Source organism: Chelonoidis abingdonii, chromosome 3 (assembly GCF_003597395.2).
Source record: "Chelonoidis abingdonii isolate Lonesome George chromosome 3, CheloAbing_2.0, whole genome shotgun sequence".
Classification (NCBI taxonomy): domain Eukaryota; kingdom Metazoa; phylum Chordata; order Testudines; family Testudinidae; genus Chelonoidis; species Chelonoidis abingdonii.
The window spans coordinates 36,945,423-36,968,413 of NC_133771.1; the positions used below are offsets into that span (position 1 = coordinate 36,945,423).

The 22,991-nt window shown below is 42.6% G+C and overlaps 1 protein-coding gene across 1 annotated transcript; it reads left to right on the forward strand.

Annotated features, from left to right (window-relative positions):
- The first annotated feature begins 1,131 nt into the window (after positions 1-1,131).
- Positions 1,132-14,578, forward strand: RNASEH1 (ribonuclease H1). Its single transcript, XM_032791077.2, has 8 exons — positions 1,132-1,298; positions 1,566-1,687; positions 4,815-5,009; positions 5,888-5,987; positions 6,713-6,767; positions 7,715-7,799; positions 10,563-10,687; positions 14,003-14,578. The coding sequence occupies exons 1-8, from the start codon at positions 1,186-1,188 to the stop codon at positions 14,087-14,089; spliced, it is 882 nt and encodes a 293-aa protein (XP_032646968.1). The 5' UTR covers positions 1,132-1,185; the 3' UTR covers positions 14,090-14,578.
- The last annotated feature ends 8,413 nt before the right edge of the window (positions 14,579-22,991 follow it).

Genomic DNA, 22,991 nt, shown 5'->3' on the forward strand with positions numbered 1-22,991 from the left:
GCACAGAGTTGGCCGCACCCCGAGCAAATCACTTTTCCAAGAGATTCTGGCCAAGCCGCGCCATAGCCACTCGGCGCCACAAGTCGCTCCCGCCTACAGCCCAGCGCTCCAGTTCAATGCGAGCTCGCCCGGGGGCAGCCCTCTCTGAGGCGCTGATTGGTCGCGACGCCTGCCCGATTTGCCCCCTCCTGAGCCGAGCTGCTGCAAAACTCTCCCCCGTGCCCTACTCTCCACCAACACAGCAACACGCAACCAGTCTGGGCGCCGAAACCGAAAGAGCAGCGGAACGCCCAGCAGCTCTGCTCCCTCTGCGGGCCTCCCTCCGCGGCACGCCCGAGCCGGGAAGGCAGGAGAAAGAGAGGTTAAGCGGGGTGAACAGACTGAATTGCTGGGCAGGTGAAGCGGCCTGACACACAGGGCCGCCTCCAGGCCCCAGCGCGCCAAGCCGGGAGGGCGGCAGGCGGCTCCGGTGGACCTCCCGCAGGCGTCCGCTGGTCCCGCGGCTCCGGTGGAGCATCCGCCGGAGCCGCGGGACCAGGGAGCAGCAGAGCACTCCGCGCGGCGTGCCGCCGTGCTTGGGGCGGCGAAATGGCTAGAGCCTGCCCTGCTGACACACACGCTGGGCGGGGCTGGGGAGCTCGGCTAGCACAGGGCGGGCGCGAGCCGAAGCACGCACTGTTTTGGAAAGCTGGGTGTGACTTTGTGGTTCTGCCACGCGGCTGCGCTTTGGGGGGAAGGGTCCGACGCATAGAGACGTAGCGGCTCCAGCCTGCATTTGGGGCGACCCGCTTCCACCTGAACCGGTTTAATAAAAACGCGTGTTCTGTCAGTTTGGTCCCGGGCGGGCCCTGTAACGAGCCGCTTGCCCTTGTCTGCCAGCCCTTGCTCGTCCAGCGAGTCCTGGAAGGCACTCCGGGCAAGGCTGGGCAATGCGCCTGCGCAGTCGGGGTTCTTACGCTGTAGAAGACGCTCGCCGAAGGAACGGGAAGGTAGCTGCATAGTACGCCTGCGCAATAGGTAGGCTAAGCTAGCTAGATGTGAGGCCTCTGCATTGCGCCTGCGCAGTAGGCGGGGCGAGCGAGGCTGCTGTCTTCTCAGAGGAAAGCGTCTGTGTGGGAGGCAGGTTGGTGGGCGGCAGTGGGTTCGAGGCTAGGGGCAGGTGGGGGCGAGCCGGGCGGTGGCGCCATGTTGCGGCGACTGCTCGCGGCGCTCATTGACCCTTGCTTTGTCCCCAGCAGCGGGAGCAGCATGTTCTACGCGGTGCGCAGAGGCAGGAGGATCGGAGTCTATCAGACCTGGTGAGGGTGACTGCTCCCGAGTGGTCCCCACTCCCATCCCGCCTGGGGGCTCCTGGTACGGGGCAGGACCCAGGCACCGGCGTGGATCCCCCTTCCCTGCTAGGCCTACCCGGGCAGGCTTCTTCAACCCCTTATGTTGGGGCGGCGCGGCCAGGGAGCCTAGGCTTCCCCGTCGGCCCGGGGTAGGAGGAGCCCGCGGGGTTTTGTTCCACCTCTGGGGCCGCCCGGCTCCGCGCTGACGGCCCGTCTGTCGCTGCTGTGTTGTAGGGAGGAGTGCCGAGAGCAGGTGAACAGGTACCCGGCCGCCAGCTTCAAGAAATTTGCCAGCGAGGCAGATGCTTGGTCCTTTGTGGGCAGCGAGTCGCGGCAGTCCTCATCCCATTCAGCAGGTAGTACCCCAGCAAGCACCTTCCACATTCCCTGCGTGGGGCAGTGTCTGTACAGGAACATACGTTTGGCAGGACCACCAGGGGTATCGAGTGTGGTGCCCTGCCGGCAACCCCATCACGTATCTCCGTGTGTACTTACTGTTAGAACGCTGTGTACTGCGATGGTGACAGCTCCTGTCCCAAACAACGTACACTATAAGGCTGTGTCTCCGCTGCAGACCGTACAGGTGTACTTCAGACATGCCAAACCCATGGAGAAAATGCAGACATTAGGCTTGCTTTTGGCTTAATTTTTCTGTGAGTTGCTTGTTGACTAGTTCTTTAGCTTGTTGCCTTTTTATTTTTTATTTTTTTTAAATTGACTCCTGCCAAACAATGGGGAAGAGAGAGAGTCAGGGGTGCACAGTGGGCCCACCACAGTCCAGACTGTAGGCTAGGGGGATTTAGTCACATAGTGTTGGATTTTTAGGGATTGTCTTGTTTTGGCCTTGTTTTGAAATGAGATTAGCTCGGTGTTTCTCAAACTGGGGTCACTGCTTGTGTAGGGAAAGCCCCTGGTGGGCGGGCCAGTTTATTTACTTGCCCTGTCTGCAGGTCCAGCTGATCAGGTCCTGCCGATTGTGGCTCCCACTGGCCTCCGAGCCAATGGGAGCTGCTAGAAGCGGCAGCCAGTATGTCCCTCAGCCCATGCGCTGTTTCCAGCAGTTCCCATTGTCTCGGAGTAGCGAACCGCAGCCAGGATCAGCCAGACCTGCGGACCGAACAGGTAAATAAACAGGCCCTGCCCACCAGGGGCTTTCCCTACACAAGCAGTGACCCCAGTTTCAGAAACACTGGATTAGCTTGATTTTTGACTTGTTGTGACAGTCGGAGTGCGTATTCACAGTGTGAAAGTTGGCAACTGTGCTGTACTGCTCTAAGGTCTCCTGTGTAAATGCTCTTTGCCAGCAGAATAGAGTTCTCTTGCCAGCATAATTAAACCACCTCCAACAAGCAGCATTATCAGGAGCTCTCCGCACTGGCACTTTTGTCAGTGAAATTTGTGTCTGTTAGGGGTGTGTTGGTTTGTTTTTTTTTCCACACCCCAACCAACAAAAGTGCTAGTGTAGACAAAGCCTAAGGTCTGGTCTACAGTTAAAATTTGGGTTGACCTAGCTACATCCCTGCTGGCTGTGAAAAATTTCACACCTGGAGTGATATACTTAGGTCAATCTCACCCTCTGTGTAGATCTAGGTCAGCTGCAGAATTCTTCCATTGCCTTTTGTACCATCTCTGAGAGGTGGATTAGCTACCTGGATGCGAAAACTCTGCTCTCGGTGTAGGAAGCACCTGTGCTATAGCACTACAGCGACACAGCTGCAGTGCCATAGCTGAGCTGCCCTAGTGTGGACATACTTTTAGTATCACACAAGAGACAGATGGATACCAGTAGATGGGGAGTATAAGTAAATAATGAGGCTATATAGGTCACCATGAGAAGCAGTGGTCTCAGCATGTTAAAGCTTCATTTTAAAAACCAGCTAGGTTTCTTGCCTTCACCACACTTGGACGGCTGTTCTGAAACTAATGGGTGTTACTTCCAAAGCAACAGCAGGTAAAAATAGTCTGATTTTTCTGAGATACAGCACCCCCACGACTCCCTCCCTGCTCAGTATCTCTGAAACCATACCATGTTGTGTGGCATATATTTTGTGTCATATAACTCAGAGGTCCTCACTGTGGGACATGCCTCCTTGGGGGGGTCATGGAAAGTTCGGGGGAGAATGGGGGACCCAGGCTTGTCCTCAAGGGGGACAGGGAAGGAGTACTGCCTAATCCTAGTGCTGGCCTGGCTTCCAACTGCGGTTCTTGGGGCATGGATAGATTCCATTACTGGTAAGGGAGGGGTGTAACAAAAAGTTTGGGGACCACTGTTATAACTGAATGTAGATCAGTTGCTGTTGCATAGAAGGACTGATGAATTACTGTCATACAAGCTTCTTTTATCATTAAGTTAACTAAAATATTTCCATAAAATTTTCACTACTGTTATAGAGTGTTTAACAAGGCATGTCCTCTGCTCTTCTTCCACTGCACACAGAGAGCACTTGGAGACATTGGTTGTAAACACGTGTGGGTTATTTACAGTATTTCCCCTCACCAGCAGTATCTTATTTACAACAGCATATCATCTTTAACTCCCTAGGTCAGGGACAGGAAAGGTGGGAAATCTCTTTTGGGACTAATTCTGAGAGACTGGTTTTCTCCCACTACCAGTTCTTGCCAGTGCCTTATCTACCTTCTGAGCTAATGAGTTAATTAGCCTTATAGCTCACTGCAGCCCATCCCCAATCTATCCATTAGTCACAACTGTAGTAGTCAGTTTTATATTCCAGGCAACTGATTGGAGATACAGTGACCAGAGTGGTAGTTCAGCTGCTGTTGCCCAGTACTCTGTCACTGGGTGGCATTTTCAAAAGAGCCCAGCACTGACTTTTAATGGTGGTAGAGTTAAGGCAATGCTGAATGCCTCTGAAAATCTGCGCTGAGCTCATGTATCAGTATCTAGTAAAACATACAGGGTAAGGAAAAATCAAAGATGGCTTTGGATTAGTTATGTGAGTCATTGTTATTTACTATGCAACTTTAAGGCTTAGTCTGAGTATTGAACTCCTCTTCTAAAATTGAATTTAATTATGCTACTGCTAAAATTGGTAATTGGAAATTAAAAATCTATTTTAATATATTTACTCCTGCCACAGTTTAAAAAAAAAATATCTAGGAAACAGAAGAGCGAAATTGTAATATTACAACATGAAGTTATGCTCAGCTATACACAATATAGAAAGTACTACATGTGTGCACTGTGGCTGTTAATTTATGAACCTTAACAGCTGCATGTCCTGATTGCTGAAATTTAACATAGCATTAATGATGACTTGTACATTTATTTCTGTTCTCTTTAAAAAAAAAATAAAAAAAAAAAATTGTTGGGGATTAAAGGAATGCTGTGAAATTTAACTTGGTACTTCTACCAGAATGTCTTCCCTAGTAGTTTAACAAATAACTTCTAATACTGCTACAATTAGGCATGCAAATTATAATTTAACTTTTATATTTGTGTGTAATACTGTTTTTTTCTGTTAGGTATTAATGGCATATCTGGTTTAACACAAAAGAGTGATAGCTACTGGAATGAATTGGAGACAGCAAGCCCAAGTTACAGTGCATGCAAGAGACCATATGAGCAGTCTTCGGAGGAAGAATCTAACAGAAAACATGTAAAATACAGTGAGACATACTCGGCACCTTCAGTGAGCAAAGATAAATTCTCATATATGGGTAAGCCTCTTTGAAGTATATTTAATGAATATGAAGTATTTTAAACAGAGTATTTAACAAGTCCCTAAAGTTGCTGCTCTCACTAACAGCTAAAACCTGGTTCAGGTTGAAATTCTCTAGAGTAAAGAAGCTTTGGCATGTCCTTTTCTGTGAGAAGCCCGCAACTATTGCTGCTTGGTTTAACAGTGTAGATCTAACCTTTATGGTATGCCTGGAAGATTATCTCCTTTTGCTGACATTTAGCCCCTAGCCCTCCCTAATAGGTGATCGAGGTAGGGCATTAAAGAAACTTATTTTTGTGTGTGGGAGAACTGGATATCTGAATGCAAGAATTACAGTTCTGGCTTTCTAATAGTAATGTTTAGAGTGCCTTCAGAGCAATAATAAATTTAAGTAATCTTATCATAAAGCATATTTTGAGTATATAACACTAGTCATCATTACATGGCTTGATCTGGCCACTGTAGACAGGATGAAATCATGTTTTAACTGATATGGAATCATGTCAGAGCCCTGAGTAAATAGACTTGAGTGAACACATTTAAACTTGCATTTTAACTTTTCATTGAGGTTGATGGCCATCTTAGAAAAATAAGATGGGACCTGGAGTTGGGGGCATGAAGCTCTTCCACACAATCTTGAGGCTTGGCAAAAATTGAAGTTCTTGTGAAAAAAGTTGGGGCTAAAATTATTTCATGGATTCTGCAGCAGTGCAAGATGATGTATACAACTTCTATGTGAAGAGGTTGCTAGAGCATTATTGGAGGAAATATAAATCTGTTAAAACAATTTTATGTAGTTGAAAGAGGCTTATGCCTTTGAACAATTAAATTGTTTTGTGACATTTTAAATAGATTGCATGTATCTATCTCTTGCAGGTGACTCTGTAGTTGTTTATACAGATGGCTGCTGCTCAAGTAATGGGCGTCGTAAGGCACGTGCTGGAGTAGGAGTCTATTGGGGACCAGACCACCCTTTGTAAGTAATTTTGAGATCATAGTTAAATCACTTGCTGTACAAAAACGTACTAATATTGGTCTTGTGTAATTCATCACTTAAATTGTATGGCCTTTAAATTCAGCGACTTCAGAATGCGAAACCCAGTTACTTCATGCGTCTGAAGAAGTGGGTATTCACCCACAAAAGCTTATGTTCCAATATGTCTGTTAATCTGTAAGATGCCACAGGACTCCTTGTCGCCTTTTACAGATCCAGACTAACACAACTACCCCTCTAAACTAATACTTACTTGACTGAGACTTTCTTTAATAATATCACCAGATTATATAAATAATGAGCTAGAAAGAGTAAACTCATTTATTAAATTGGAATATTGAATATCAGCCATCACTGAGGGCAGAAATAAAGGTGCCTGTAGAGGTTAGAAATGTAGACAAAATATAGCCAGGGTCAGCCTGGACAAATGCAAGGTAATATCTTTGGGAAGGTTTAATTTAGGCTCCCATTAAGTGCTTCCACAAGTTTACATATAATTATATTAAAATGACTGTTCTCAACCTGGAGGTTCAACCTGCAGTAGGGACAGGGCCAAGTGTGCCTAAATTTCAGAATAATTGCTATTTAAAAACTTTAATTTCCCCTGAAGGGGAAATTTTAGTTATGCCTCAATTCTGCCTAATCTGTAGCTATACACTCATGCAGTAGTGTGAACCACTAATGTATTTTGTGTTGCTTTTAAACAGAAATACTAGTGATAGGCTTTCTGGACGGCAGACCAACCAAAGAGCTGAAATACATGTAAGTTGTGACATTTTTAAAATTGTTTTATACTTGTGGGAAAGAATTGAGCACTGTGACTCCACACAATTTAATCAGCTGCTAAAGCTCCCAGGTATTTTCAGATATTCAGTTTAGTTTTAGTAGGGCTCTGCTGTGGGGATTTTAGCAATAATACAAGTCAAGAAGGAAGCTGGTGATTATGCTAACAGTATTTCTGCATAGGAGTTGGTAGAGTTGCTTTCTGGAACTCACATTGGCTTCTTCTCTGGGGTTTCTACCTCATAATGTTTGTATTTAGTTCTGTTCATCCTATCTCAAGGAAGATAGCTCAGAAGTAGAAAGGAGTTTAGAGACAAATAATGGCAAGACTTTTCTATGAAAGAGAACATTAGGACTGTTCAGTTTGATATGAAATGAATAACAGCAGGCATGATGGAGCTCTACAGAACAATATCTGGTTTAATGAAGATAAAATGGTGCTCCTATTCGAAAGATAAGGATAATCCAATGAAATTGAAAGGTGACATTCAGAACTGATACAAGGAAATACTTTTTAACACAATGCACAACTAACCTTTGAAATAATAAAATATCATTGATGTCAAGATCTTAAGATTCAAAACCGCATTAGACATTTATGTGAATAATCAGAACATCCACAGTTCTATTAGAGGAAAATAGCCAGGATATAAACCCTCATGATTGAAGGGCTGAGCCAATCATTAACTGGCAGGATTAAGAAGTTTCTTCTAGGGACTAGTTATTCTGTAATTGGCTACTGTCTTCCACCTTCCACTGAGGCATGTTGTATCCTGTCTCTGACAGACTTCCCAACAGTGGGACATCTGATAACGTTACTGCAATTTTTGTCTGTCTTCACACTAAATTCTGTAGTTGTATTTCTTCTGTATGTATTTTTTTGTTCACAATCTTCTGAATTACGATTATTGAAACACTTCCTTTAGGCAGCCTGCAAAGCAATAGAGCAAGCAAAGAGTCAAAACATCAAGAAACTGGTTCTTTACACTGATAGCAAGTTCACTATAAATGGTAAGTTAACGATTTCAGCTTTGCTGTGCATTGAATGTAGAACACATACCTTCATTGTGTAAGCCCCACAAATCTGTTTCTGTAAAATAGTTTGCGTTTTTTTTAGATGGTGTGTAAGGAAGGGATTATGCATAACTCATTTCAATTCCCAGTAATAGCAGGGAAAAGGACTCCAAGAACACCCTGCATAGCTTGCCAAAATCACATCCACTGTTTGTATCAAACTCTGGAATAGACAAGATAGTTTTAAAATATCAGATACTGAACGTCTATAATAAAGGATTTTCTGGCAGAAGTTCTGGATGCAATATACAAAATGGTGTATGAATTTTCGTACAAAACCCTATAAATGTAGGCTGTATATCTGAAAATGGCCAGCAAAGTAGTACTGTATTAGGAAACTGCCTGTTCTCTTCTCTTCCCCCTCCCTCCCCCCCGGCCCCTTTGTTCTTGTATCAAAGTTTAAAAAAAAAAAAAAACACAACCCTGAAACACTTCAAGATTGTTCTGCTTGTTTTTACCTCTAGAAATGTTATTCAAGTCTGTTCTTCCCTGGTTTAAATGGAAGACTGTTGGAGGGTCGTGTATCCCAATGTATATTGTGAGATTTTACCTTAGGTGTTAATGTTGAATTTTTACAAGATCTCCTATAAATAGTAGGCAGTGGAGTTAATGTGTTCTCTGATAGACTAAACCCCTTTTTCCCCACTTAGTTACTCAGCTTGCAGTCCCTTGTGGTTTTATAATTTCAGAGTATAGGTATAGCCTGAATTTCTAACATGAAAGCAAATGGAGAAAAACATTTAGGTCGTCTTTGTGAAGCAAAAGGCACAATTGCATCTTGTTCTTTGCAGGTCACTTCTAACAGACTGGATCCCAGAGTCCTTTTTAATTTTTCTTGTAGTCCGAGCACAAGCTCTTTATGGGAACTCCTGAGATCTAATAAACTAAACAGTCACTGTGTTTGGCAAGTCTATTTGTCTGCCTCAGTTTCTTCCATTGAAAAATGTGACTGCTGGCTTTTGGGATGAGTTGATCTATTTAAGTGTTTTCAAGATAAAGTTTGTCTGTGCTTAATGATTTGGGTACAGTATCGAGTCTGGCTTCCTTGCTGCTCAGATAATTGAGTGAGATTTGTGTAATTGGTTTTTATCTATACTTTCCCAAAATTAGGGAGGCTCTTGGGCAGAACAAAGACTTTATATGATTTTTGCATTGCAGGTGAGAAAATTTTCATCTGCTTTTCCCTCAAAGCATGAGGCAGCAGCTCAGAGGGCAAATGAGCTGGAAGTAATTGGATGCCTCCTCTAGGAGGTGATGCCCTCACCCTGGAGAGGCCAAGGAGCTACTGGACAGGGAAAGGGGGATGCCTGGATGAAAGTAGTAGTGCAAGAACTGTCTCGTTTTCCCACTGTCTTAAACTCTGGTAGCTCCCACTTCTGTGTGGGAGAAAGTGGAAGGGAGGTTCCTAATAGAATTGGCCCCAGAAAGTGGAGGAGTTGCTAAGCAAGGGCTCAGTGGACCAGGGAATTAAAACCAGCAAGGAGGCAGAAGAGATGGGGAAGAGCAGAGTGTGTGGGAAAGAGGAATAATAAATCCATTAAATAATCTGTTTCCTTCCACTCCACCAGAGGCAACCAGTTCATACAAATTTGGGGATGGGACTGGTTATGGGAGCTTTTGGTCTGGTTTCCTGGAAAGAGTCCTTAGTGGAATGAGAATTAACAGCTCAGTTTAGTTTGCTCATACTGCCAGGCATAAAGTGGCCAATTCTATTCTGGTAACTATTTCATTAGTACACTTGTTTAATGAAGGGCACTCCTATCTTGGACAAATTGACTGTTAATTATTTCTTTGATCAGTAGTAGATGATTTTCTCTCAGTGACTTCTAGGTTTATGTTACGGTTCATATTGTTCTGAATGTGTTCTGCTGTATGCCTTCTTTTTTAGGTGTTTATGCATTCCCACCATATATGCGCCTCTTCTGACCTTCAAATAAAATAAGTTAGTAAAGCTCTAGTTAGAGCTGCACACTCTTAACTCTATTGGCAAACAGACCCTCAACTTCAGTTTATTGTTGTTCGCCTGGTAAACTTGCACTTAAGTGAATCTAAACTCATGTATTATGCTCAAACACGGTGAGCTTCAGTACCAGTCAGTGGGGAAGCATAGGTGTAAGGACAAATGCTGGAAAGAGAGAGTCATTCTGAAAGACTATTAGAGAATGAAATCAGCATGTTTCACAGATTGCCACCTGTGTCTTTAATGCAGTTGTAGAGAAAGTTAGTAACTGATAGCAGTATGGTCTTGTAGCATTAAAGTCATTGGGAGTGGGACCATGCCCATAGTATGTAGAGATGATAAAGGAAGACAAGTAGCTCTAGAGTAAATATAAAGCATGTTACAGGGATAATGACTAAGACTAAGATTTTTGTCATGGGTATTTTTTAGAAAAAGTCATAGGACAGGTCACGTGCAATAAACAAATTAATGGAAGCCTGAGACCTGTCCTTGACTTTTACTTAAAATACCCTGTTGAAGTGATTAGTATTTGGTTCTGATGTTTACATGGCAAGGATTTGAAAAAAGATAAAATTTCCCAAACAACTTCCCTTTAAAGGCGTAGTCATGGATAACCTTCCTATGCAGTAGCCACAAGTTATTTACATTCTTGCTGAATTTTAAAAATATATCCAGTTTGTACTTGTATTTAGAAACTGTAACTATCTTTCAATAAAACATATTAATTTGTTTTTCCATAGGTGTAACAAGTTGGGTAGACAACTGGAAAAATAACGGCTGGAGAACAAGCACAGGAAAAGATGTAATAAATAAAGAAGACTTTGAAAGACTTGATAAGCTTTCAGAGGGGATGGAAATTCAGTGGGTGAGTAATTTGGAGGTGTTAATTGTGACTGAATAAGCTCTACTAACTTAGGTACTTTTGCCTCTAAAAATATTTTATACATTTTCACAAATAAGAGCATCATAAGGAATTTTAATAAACGTAAAACTACCATGAATCCACATAAGTACCAGGAAAATGATTAGCTCCATCCAAAATAATCAAGATTCTATTACCAAGTAATAATTTAAGAAATACACATAAAAGGATCAAGTAGATCCTATCAAACAATATACTTAAACATTTGCTCATATATTGTCCACCAAGAAAATCATCACAGTTAAATCTCTAGCCTATTTCCAGGAAAAAGGAGCAAAGCTCAGATCTAAACTAAAATAGTGAGAAACTAACAGAGGATGGTTAGGGCTGAAGGTCAAAAATTTAAGAATTCTTAATCAGTTTTCACGGTATGTAACTTGATACAGTAAAAAAATTTTTTTGTTTTTTTTTTACTTTAGCAGAACTGAAATGTGTCAGAAGCCAGCAGGGTGCAAAACAAACTAACTCAGATTTTCTGTGGTATATTCAAAGCTTTTCCAAGAATATTAGAAGCATGAATATGACAGTCCTTAGAAAACGTATGTTAACTCTGTCTCAAATGTAGAAGTAGGATACAGTAACTTTTTGCTGAGTAGCTAGTTATATTATTTTAAATTGAGTCTGTAACCTTTAATTCTTCTAATACAAATAAATGCAGCATTGAGAAGAACTTATTGTCCCCATAGTTACATTTCTAATTATTCTAAATTTGCGTGTAATCTTCCAGAGATATGTAACTCGGAATCAAATCTCTGCACCATTGCCTTTATGGCTAGTGAAACAGAATCCCAGGAAATGAACTATTAAGTAATCCCTACAAGACAATACAGTGGGCATAAGTGGAGGCTTTATACTTCTCATGGGGGATTTTCCTAGAGAAAGTTCCTTCCCTTATTGTACTTTTGCTGTCATTCAGATACTCCACTGATGTATTCTGTTCAGATGTCAAAGGGTGACTAGATATTATCTCCTCCACCTTGTCTCGCTAGTTGAAATATAAGCTCCGGGTTGCAGTTAAGCAAACAACTGTACTGAACTAAAATTTAAATCTGTTGTCTTTTATCTGACTTCCCCTGGCTATAAACAAAACATAAACTTCCAAATACAGCAGAAAATCCATCTGACAGTGGCTGGAGCACTGTATTCTGGCACTTCACAGAGGGAGACTTGTCTTATAGGCTTCCACTCTACACTTTCTCTACAGTAGTGCTGCATTGGGAATAGAATTGGTGGAACTGTTCAGATTTTAACAGAACAAATCACCACAATAAGAAGAGCAAAGAGTCTTGTGGCACCTTATAAACTAACGGACATATTGGAGCATGAGCTTCTGTGGGTGAATACCCACTTCACCCACGAAAGCTCATTCTCCAATACGTATGTTAGTCTATAAGATGCCACAAGAGTCTTTGCTGCTTTTACAGAACCAGACTAACACAGCTACTCTTCTGATACTTGACACAATAAGAGGAGTATCCTGTGCTAGTCTGAAAACCAGACAGTGCTGCATTTCATGAACTTGGCACTTAAGTGAGAGCTGAGAATGTTGGGTTTGAGAAATGGTGGCAGAGCTTATATTATGCTCTTTGAGTGAGACTGCCATATGTAAAAGAGGTAAATGACTTATTTGAGTTACAAGGAGTCCAGTGGCACCTTAAAGACTAACAGATTTATTTGGGCATAAGCATTCATGGGTAAAAAACCACTTCTTCAGATGCATAGGGTGAAAATTACAGATGCAAGCATAAATATACTGGCACATGAAGAGAAGGGGGTTACCTTACAAGTGGAGAACCAGTGATGACAAGGCCAATACAGTCAGGGTGGATGTGGTCCACTCCCAAAAATTGATGAGGAGGTCTCAATACCAAGAGAGGACCTACATGCCTCCAGCTTCCATCCAGGACACATCACATGATCCATTGTCTACAGCCAAGCCCTAAGATACAACCAAATTTGCTCAGATCCTTCAGACAAAGACAAACTCCTACAAAATCCTTATCAAGCATTCTTAAAACTACAGTGCCCACCTGGAGAAGTGAGGAGACAGTGACAGAGTTAAACAAGTACCCAGAAGTCACCTACTACAGGACAGGCCCAACAAGAAAAATAACTTACAGGCCCCAGCTAAATCCTCTCCAGCATATCATCAGTTATTGGGAGTGGGCCACACCCACCCTGACTGTATTGGCCTTGTCATCACTGGTTCTTCCTTCTCTTTATGTGCCAGTATATTTATGCTTGTGTCTGTAATTTTCATTCCATGCATCTGAAGAAGTGGGTTAAAAAAAAACAAACATAAAAGCTTATGCCCAATTTAAATCCCTTTTTTTTTTAAGGTGCCACCGGACTCCTCACTGTTTTTGTGGATACAGACTAACACAGCTACCCTTCTGTTATTTGAGCCAATAGATTCTGGGCTGCTCCTGGATCACTGAGTTCATCTGCAACTGGTGTAGTAACTTCTAGTCTAGACCTCAACCAACTATATGTCTCTGTCACCTCAGGGTGAGAGCGCCACATGTTGCTGCACCTGTTCTATATTTTGAGACCACTTGAAAAATGAAGCTAGTACTGAATACTGCTCTAACTTGTTTAAGAAGGGTTTCATGTCAGGCAGCATGTGTAGCTAATGGTCCAGGATTTAAGGATGGTGTTCAGGGTGTTGATTTTAGCCAGGAAAGCCCTTTCTCTCTGCTAGTTATTATAGTGCTGTAGTTGTACTCCTGTTAGCCTCCACCCATTTATGTTCATCACGGGTCTTCTCCATGATGAGTCCTTGATTTTAGAACTTTTTACTCCTCTTGCTTCTGCTGCCAGAACCTCTGTGCAACCTTCTGGACATAATGCAGAGCCCATCTTTCCCTGCATCTTCAAACCTCTGGGGAGGGAAATGGCTACGGGTTGGAAAGGTTTGGGTTTATAATTGCTAATGTATATTAAATGTGGGTTTGGGGTTTTTTTGCATTAGTATTGTATGGAGTTGGCACTCAGCATTGGATATCTGCTCATCGAGGCTTACCTACATTTTAATAAATAAAACAAGGCTCTAACTCTGAGATAGGAACCAGTTAAAAGAATCTAGCTGTAAGAAGTCCTACTATATGTAGAAGCAATTACTTAATACTCTAGAGAGGTGCTATTATACTTGGTATTAATAAAGACTGACCAGGTGATCAGATTTGGTGTGGTCTCTTGACTATTTGAATCTTGGTAGTGTGTTGACTCAAAATAACTTTTAGACTTATCTCTCAACAGATGCATGTTCCTGGTCATGCTGGCTTTACAGGAAATGAAGCAGCAGATAGACTTGCAAGAGAAGGAGCTAGAAAACAAAACTCCTAGCATGCTATCATGACTAGAAAACTTCATTCTTGCTAACTAAAGACTGTGTTTAATTCATAAGACACTCTCTTTTCAGTATGAAAACTTCCAGTTGGAATTGTTCAAAATAAGTTAATTTAAACTTTGTTATAACTATACTTACCTTATTTCTGGTTTAAACATTTTAAATATACACTGTCCTGTATAAACACACCTACTTTTTTAGGGTGTTCAGGTGATTTGCTTAATCACTGCTTTGTTGGTAGAGGCTTGTTTAACTGAACATTCAAATATTGATAAAAGAAAAGTGTCCAGTGTTTTTAGTCCCAGTTGCCACAATGCCTGTTAAGAATTTTTTTTTAGACGTTCCATAATGGAGATAAAACTTTGGGTTTTACAAAGTTTAATTGTTTTAAAAAGTTTATGAAGGGAAATCTGTTACAATCTGAATGCTAGACAGATGTTGTTTTCCCTTTACCAAAAATATTGAAATAAATTTAAATTTGAGAAGTTTGATGTTAGTATGTTTATAAGCAAATAGCGTAAAAAAAACCAAAGTGCAATGGTAATTATTTGAACTGCATAATCCTATAAAACATAACTTTCCCCAACTGCACTTCCTCAAATACTAACAAGTACACCTCTACCTCAATATAAAGCTGTCCTTGGGCGCCAAAAATCTTACCGCATTATAGGTGAAACCATGTTATATTGAACTTGCTTTGATCCACTGGAATGCGCAGCCCTGCCCCGCCAGAGCACTGCTTTACCGCATTTTATCCAAATTCATGTTATATCGGGTGGCATTATCGAGGTAGCAGTGTGTTTGTATATTTGCTTGTAAGAATATTATGGATGTAAATATTGGTTAAAGTTAACTGGTTAAATGGTTAAAATTACATCATTTAACCAGTTAACTATTAACCGAGGTTGCTCAGGCGGGCAGGGGCTGGGGTCCTGCTGAGGCTGCAGGCGTGGGCCCTGCTCTAGACTGCCACAGCCGCTCACTGCAACAAGGGCTGGGGTCCCGCCAGCCCGACATGGATCCGTGTGGCTGACCCAGCATGGCCAGCCGGCTGCCAGGGTAAATGGTTACGATCTGGTTAACTGTTAACGGTAAGTCATGCTTACTGGTTAACCGGTTAACCTTTTACATCCTAAAGAGTATCTGTATAAGCTGCTGTAAAATGTGAGTTTGTCCAGACTTGCAGAGGTAACAATCAACAAGGCAGGCTGCAGGGAAGCATTAGACATGCTTCCTTTTCCAGCCACTTGAATTTCAAGTCCTCTGTAGACTTCGCTTCCAGCTTCTTCCTGAAGCAACCTCTAACTGGCCCCTAATCAGCTATTGCCATCACAAGATGGGCTCCTGAGTGACTTCATACTGAAAACTGCCATGTTGACTGTTGCATTGTCTTACACCTGTTCACTGAGTGATGGTTTCACGCTCGAATCCATGTGCATTCTGGTGACTTTCATGCTGATTAGTCTTCTCTACATATAACCATATGGTCTGACATACTTCTCGATTCCTGCTTTTTTGCTTGCTTTTGTTAATTTCTTCCTGTGCCACATTTATTTGAGTTCCCATTGTTTGTTTTTTCTGCTCCTGCTTCTCTAGTACTACCATGCTTTTTAAGTTATTTTCCTGTTTTTCTTTTCCCTTCTTAAACCTTTGTAATTTTTGTTCTGTTTCCCTCTCCCCTATGCCTGTCCCATTCTTCTTTCCCCATGAAGAATAACATTCTTCTTTGTGTTCCTTGTCCCGATGTGCTCACCTCCCCTCTTGCTGCATTGACATATGTTAACGCCATTCCCGCCTCATTTCTATTTTTTCCTCTTTACCTATGATTTGATTCTGCTGACCTCATTCCAGTTGATTTCCTTTCTTTCAGTCCTGTTGAAAACATACTTTGCTGCTTTTATAAAGAGATTGTGAGCAGTAAAGAGTCCTGTGGCACCTTATGGACTAACAGATGTATTGGAGCATGAGCTTTTGTGGTGAATACCCACTTCGTCGAATGCATGACAATCTCTTTATAAATTGCTGTCTACCATCAGCTCTGTTTTCATGGCCAATCTTCCATACCAGCCGCCTTTTTTTTTTTTTTTTTGCCCCTATATGTTACCCTCTTAAGATGCATTTGGCTCTTGTTTCTAGCCCCTTCCTGTGCCAGCTTCCCCCACCCTTTTTTTTTTTTCTTTTTTTCCCTTAAATGCAGTCTGACTCTTCCCTTCTTCCCTCCCTTAGTGGAATCCTCCATCCCATCCTAGCTTCACTTCCTGACTCTCCCCTCTGTTTCCCCTATATTATTTGAAGTTATTTAGGTTTCAGTTTGTTGCTCTGACGTTAAAGCTTTTCCCCTCTTTCTGACATTCAGTAGTGTATTGACGCTTAGCTACCCAACTCGGTCATTCACTTGATGTGTTCTGACCATTGCCACTTTTCCTGGGCATTTGTCATTCCCCCTCAACCTTGAGACATGCAGCTTTATTCACCTTTTTGTCTTTTCCCTAGTAGCAAGAGATCCTCTACAGCTGCTCCCTCTGTTGTATTACTGTCGCTTTGATCCTTTTCCCATCTGAATTCCACCTCCTCTATTCTAGCATTTTTAGTAAGTACAGAATGCTGTTCTTTAAAATATCAATTATTTTAAGTCCTATATTCTTAGAATTTTATACAATATGAAAGATTATCTTCATATGACATGGGCTGTAGGAGTTTTGCCTCAATTCCAATCACTGATATAAGCCAAACCAGTCACTTCTAGTGTAGATGAGCAACGATACTCATTTTGACCCTGGTTTCAAGTGCAATAAGTGCAAGCTCCACTGCTCGAAATAGCTTTGCCTTCCTCTGCTTGAATTGTACCATTTCAACTACATGGATGACTATAAAGGGGCAAATCTCCAGTCTAGTCAAGGCCCTTATTAAACTCCAGCTGTAGAGTTGCCTATGTGGTGTCTTGCTGATACAGTAAACATTTACTTTCAAACTGAGCAAATTTCTTACTTTACTGTAGGCTTTGATGGGTAAACTAGACTTTTCCTGCATCACAAATCACTCAGTAGCCCAGGTTTAGCATGCCCAATTACAGCAGCTGGAGTACCTTTAAATGGATTTACACTGGGGTCACTTGAGCATAATGGAGGCTTCAGAGGCGTCTTGCAGGGTTGTATGTGGCCTGCAGAATTTCTACTGCTGTTCATGGTTCATCGGACAGTTTAGCTGTTGAAACAGGCCTTATGGTTGTCAGTTCAGAAAAACACAAACTGAGTCTTTAAATTGATGTGACAGTGGGTTTAAGAACCCTAGTTTAATATCAGTCACTTCTCAGGTGAAAATTCAGCCATGTGTATTGAAAGTTTAATTCCAGCTGAAGTTTGTCAGGGAGCATTTATAAAAGCCTCTAATTACATCTACCCCTTAATTTTACTAGATTAATGAACTCTCTGCTTCCTCAATTCCAAGTTAAAATAATGTTATGCCTGAAAAGTAAGCACTCAACAATTGGGAAATCCCAGCATTAAGGTTGCCATTGTAATCTTTCTTTGGTCCCCTTGTGTGTAGGCACTGGCTGTTTTTAATGAAATGAGCTTTCCCTGCCTCTCTGCTTCACAATTTTTTGTATACTGCTGGATAGGTCCCTAAAACTATGGAAAAGTCCGTGAATAAATAATTTTATAGTAGGCCTGGGATGGCGGGTTGTAAATAAAGCCAAAGCTCCACCCTGAGCAATGAATAGAACTAATGGAAATATTGAACAGCCACCTGTATAGTGACCGCTGTCCATCCTGTGCACTGGATGTGGCAGGGATCCTGTGGCAAAAACAATGTGACCATGTAAGTGAAGTCACTATGTCAAAATATGTATGCAAAGGGAGAACAAATAAAGATGGTACAACCTTAATTCTGGGATTACTTGACTTTGCATTCTTGACAATACTTTAGCATAGGTTTATGTAATTATGTGGGAGGGAGAAGGCCTTTCTGAGGAATCAGCAGCATTCTACATTTATACTGTGTACAACAAGCACAAATGCTTCCAAGCATCTCTTCTACAGTAGTCTTTCTGCCTTTTTTTCTTCATCCATCAAACATCAATCTGTAGTGGGATTGCAGAGGTGTTAATGGGCCACTCTACGGTGAGTGGCCCTTTAGATATATATTAACTGCTTATGCTAACCAATCTGTTCCACCTTGTATTTAGCTGACCCATGGAGTACCTTTCCCAGACCCAAAGAAGAGCTCTGGCTCAAAAGCAAGATACCTCATAGACCTTGCCTCCCCAGTGATTAGTTTGTGATGTTGGAGAGTTGCTGGAGGGGATTTTGTGTATTACACCTGTAGTATATGCAGGCTTCAATTTTGAACACAGCAGGCTGCACATCATAGCTATTTGGAATTTCACAACAACTGTAAATAGACCTCTCATCCTACTCCAGACCCACAGGTCCCTGCCACTGGAGCTAAAAGAGAATCTCTGGTATCATTGAATGGCCAAGGAGACACAGATAGGAGGCCCTTGATTTCACTGAGCAGATAGCAGTAGCACACTTACAGTTCTACAGCATCTTTCATCCAAGATCTCAAAGCACTTTACAGACATCAACTCTCACCCCATCCCTGCAAGCATTATCTTCCTTAGTACACAGATGGGAAAACTGAATGAGAGTGATGTTAAGTAACCTGATTGAGGGAGAGGGGAAGACGGGGAGGGAATGTACAAGGTGAATCTGAGGTAAGGTCAGGATTGTAGAACTGTACATAGAAATGTAGAACTGGAAGGGACCTTGAGAGGTCATCTAGTCCATTTCCTTGCACTGAGGCAGGACCAAGTAAACACAGACCATCCCTGGCCAACCTGTTCTTTGAAACCTCCAATGGCAGGGATTCCACAACTACTGACTGAATTTTGTGGATGAATTGGGGCACACCAGTAAGTGGACAAGAGCTTTCCACTCTCTGATTAAGTAAAGTTTATTGAATGCCTAATTAAGCAACTATTAACAGCAGTCTAAGTTTATGCAGTCTTAGCAGCAAAGTCCCACAAAGGAGCTGGCCAAGCACCAGAATGAGGCCTCTGGGTCTGCATCAATGGATCTTGATGGTGGCCTGTGAAAAAGTCCCACAGAGTGCCAAACTTCTCGCAGTCTGTCTTTTATACTCTGTCTTAGCAACCACACTGTTTGTGCACTTTTCTATATTCTCTGGAACTGTCTATCTCTTCCTTACTATGTTCTTGCCCCCTTCCTATGAGCTAGTTCTAACCAGTCTCAGGCAGTTTTACCATGAGCTGTTGTAACCTAGCCGGCCCTCCTCCCCAAATTCCATATCCTCCTCACCCAGGCACCCAAGAACACAGGGAGAGGGGAGGAGAGCCTCCGGGTACCCAGCCACTCCACTCCAGAGGATGGCCAAAGTAACAGAAGGCTGTCATTCAAACAGTTTTGATTTGTAGTGTGGCTACAATAAGCAATGTGGCCTTATCCTTTCCTCCTCCTCTACTCTACCCCACTGGGGCTACCTTGTCAATTATCTCACTTTTTTTTTTTAAGTTAATAAAGAATGCATGGTTTCAAAACAATAGTGACTTTATTTCCTTTGCCAGCTGTGATCGAAGTGGGAAGGGTGGTTGGCTTACAAGGAATTAAATCAACAAAAGGGGGTGGGTTTGCATCAAGGAGAAACACACACAACTTTCACATGGTAGCCAGGACAGTTATGAAATTGGTTTTCAAAGCCTCTCTGATGCACAGCACACCTAGCTGTGCTCTTCTAATCACCCTGGTGTCTGGCTGCTCAAAATTGGCCGCCAGGTGATTTGCCTCAACCTCCCACCTCGCCATAAACATCTCCCCCTTACTCTCACAGATATTTTGGAGTACACAGCAAGCAGCAAAAACAATGGGAATATTGGTTGCGCTGAGATCTAACCTAATTAGCAAACAGCGCCAGTGAGCTTTTAAACGTCCAAAGGCACATTCTACCACCATTCTGCACTTGCTCAGCTTATAGTTGAAGTGCTTCTTACTACTGTCCAGGGTGCCTGTGTATGGCTTCATGAGCCATAGGAGCAAGGGGTAGGCTGGGTCTCCAAGTATAACTATTGGCATTTCAACATCTTTTCTGGTCTGAGAAGTAAGTCCCTTCTTGCAGCTGTTCAAACAGCCTGGAGTTCCTAAAGATGTGAGCGTCATGCACCTTTCCTGGCCATCTCACTTTGATGTTGGTGAAATGTCCCTTGTGATCCACCAGTGCTTGCAGCACCATTGAGAAGTACCCCTTGCTGTTTACATACTGGTTGCCAAGCTGGTTTGGTGCCAAGATAGGGATATGCATTCTATCACCCCACTACAGAGAACGCCATTGCAGCAAAGCCACCCACTATGACCTGCACATTTCCCAGACTCACTCCCCTTGATAGAAGAATGTCAGTGATTGCAGTGGGTACTTGAATCACAGCAGTCTCCACAGTAGATTTGCCCACTCCAAATTGATTTCCGATTGACCAGTAGCAGTCAGACGTTGCACCCTGTCGCCACTCGCTTCTCAACTATCAAGGCAGCTCTCATCTTGGTATTCCTGTGCTTCAGGGCGGCGGAAAGCAACTCACAGAGTTCCAGGAAAGTGGCCTCATGCATGCGAAAGTTTCGCAGTCACTGGGAGTGGAACATACCTGCAATACTATGCAGTCCCATCAGTCTGGGCTTGTTTGCCGGGCCCTGAATCAGGCGTTCCACTGTATCTACCAGCCCCACTGTTGATGTCCCAATTGCCACATCCCGTGCTTTCAGGAACATCTGTGTCCATGTCCTCCTCACAGTCGTCCTTGTGCTGCTGTCTCTTAGCTGGGTTCTGCACATACTACAGGATAATGTGCAAGAAGTTTACAATGCTCACAACAGTAGTGGTGAGCTGAGCGGGCTCCGTGCTTGCTGTGCTATGGTGCCTGCACGGGTAACCCAGGAAGAAAGGCGCCAAATGATTGCCTGCAGTTGCTTTCACAGAGGGCGGGACGGAGGAAGGGAAGGGAGACTGACGACATGTACCCAAAACCATCTACAACAATGTTTTTGCCCCATCAGGCATTGGGAGCTTAACCCAGAATTCCAATGGGCAGCAGAGACTGCGGGAACTGTGGGCTAGCAACCCACAGTACACCGCTCCGTGAGTCGATGCTAGCCATGGTTCTGAGGATGCTCTCCGCCGACTTAATGCACTTAGTGGGGACATACACAATCAACTGTATAAAATCAATGTCTAAAGATAGACTTCTATAAAAATGGACCTAATTTCGTAGTGTAGACATACCTTTACCATATACAACTGCCCATGCTAATTTGTTTCCTAATACAAATAGTGACGTTAAGATGACATTTTCTGCTAATGTCAAAGCACACGTTTAGTTCCATTATCTCCTTTAGTTATTTGCACAGTAGAATTTAAAAACATATCTTCCTTCTAGTTAGTGCCCTGCCACATACAACTAACTATATATCAGTGTTTTCTAGCCTGCATTTGCTCTCAGCATCTGTATTACATGTGAAAAAATTAGTGCAGTCACTGAATGAAGCACCATTCCAGAATACACATTGAAAATGTAACTGATGAAGCATGTCAAGTTATTCCAGTTAGGAGTGAATGTGTTTGCTTTAAAAAATAGCATTGGAGAAATGATCAACTTTTACATAAAATACGGAGAAAAATTGAATTCCAAAAGTAAGGTTTTTCATCTGGAACCCCAGCCTCCCCAAAATACCCCAAACTCTTGTATTATTTCCTTTAATTTCTTAAACTGAATGTAACAAACCATAAAACCTAAAAACCAGATGGCCTGATGCCATCTGGTGATCTTCTCTCAGGAAACCTGAGCTGAAAGATTTAAAATAATCTTCCATTCCTTGTACCTTAGAGCACATCTGCTCTATGCCTATCTGTCTTTTCCAGACATCCCCTCCAGCTTGCTTAGCGTAGAAGAAATTCCCTCAGTTTTGCCTTGAGGGACCAAAGGGTACTGTGAGAAGCATCTGACTCAGAACTGATTTGCTCAAGCATTTCATAAAATGAATTTCCAGCAGCACAGGGAGCTGGAGGAGAGGCAGCCTCCAGGCATCAGTGGAGCATGTGCTTTAGAGAAATCCTGCTGATCACTTTTGATCTTTCCCTTTGTCAGTTTTAGATATATCAACAAAATAAAAATAATCTGATACCCATCATGCTATTTGCAGCATATGTGATGAGAGCAGGAACAAAAGAGAGAAAAATGGGTTTAAATAATGGAAGAAAACAAGAATGGAAGAAAACAAGAAACAATGTACATTTCTTCTGGCTTTTGCCACAGTCTACCTACTTGGGAAAAAATTTAAGCATATTTGTGTATGTACGTCCAGATTTAAGCATGAGAAATTGCTTCAGGTCCTACATAGATTTGCAATCCCTCCCCGCCCCCCAGACTCCCCCATGGTCAAAAGGAGATAATACCTCCTGACTTTCCCCTCCAAAAGCAGCTCCAAATTTGTGGCAACCTTCCACTTGATTTTCCCCTCTGGCAGAAGAACAGAAGAATAAGCCTGTCCGCACTGTGGTAATGAGCCTGGAACACCTGATCTTTGTGCTCTGACAGTGGGAATGGAGAGGCAAGTGTCTCACAGCTTGCTTTCTAGCAGCTTTGTGGCTTTGTCAGTTGTAAGCTAGCCCTGGGTGAAATGTTTGGACAGTGCGTTTAGAGAAACAGTAGCGATGCCTTGCTCAAAGCTGGAGCTAAGCACATTTAGAAGCTTACGTGAACAAAAATGCTGATGAATCATGTGTATCAATATGATGCCGCATAAAGAAATTTTTTGAGCTTTCAATTTGCTTTTGCAAAACCCTAGGAATGAAACTAATTGTTAAAAGAACAATGAAGTTGCAAAGTCAAGC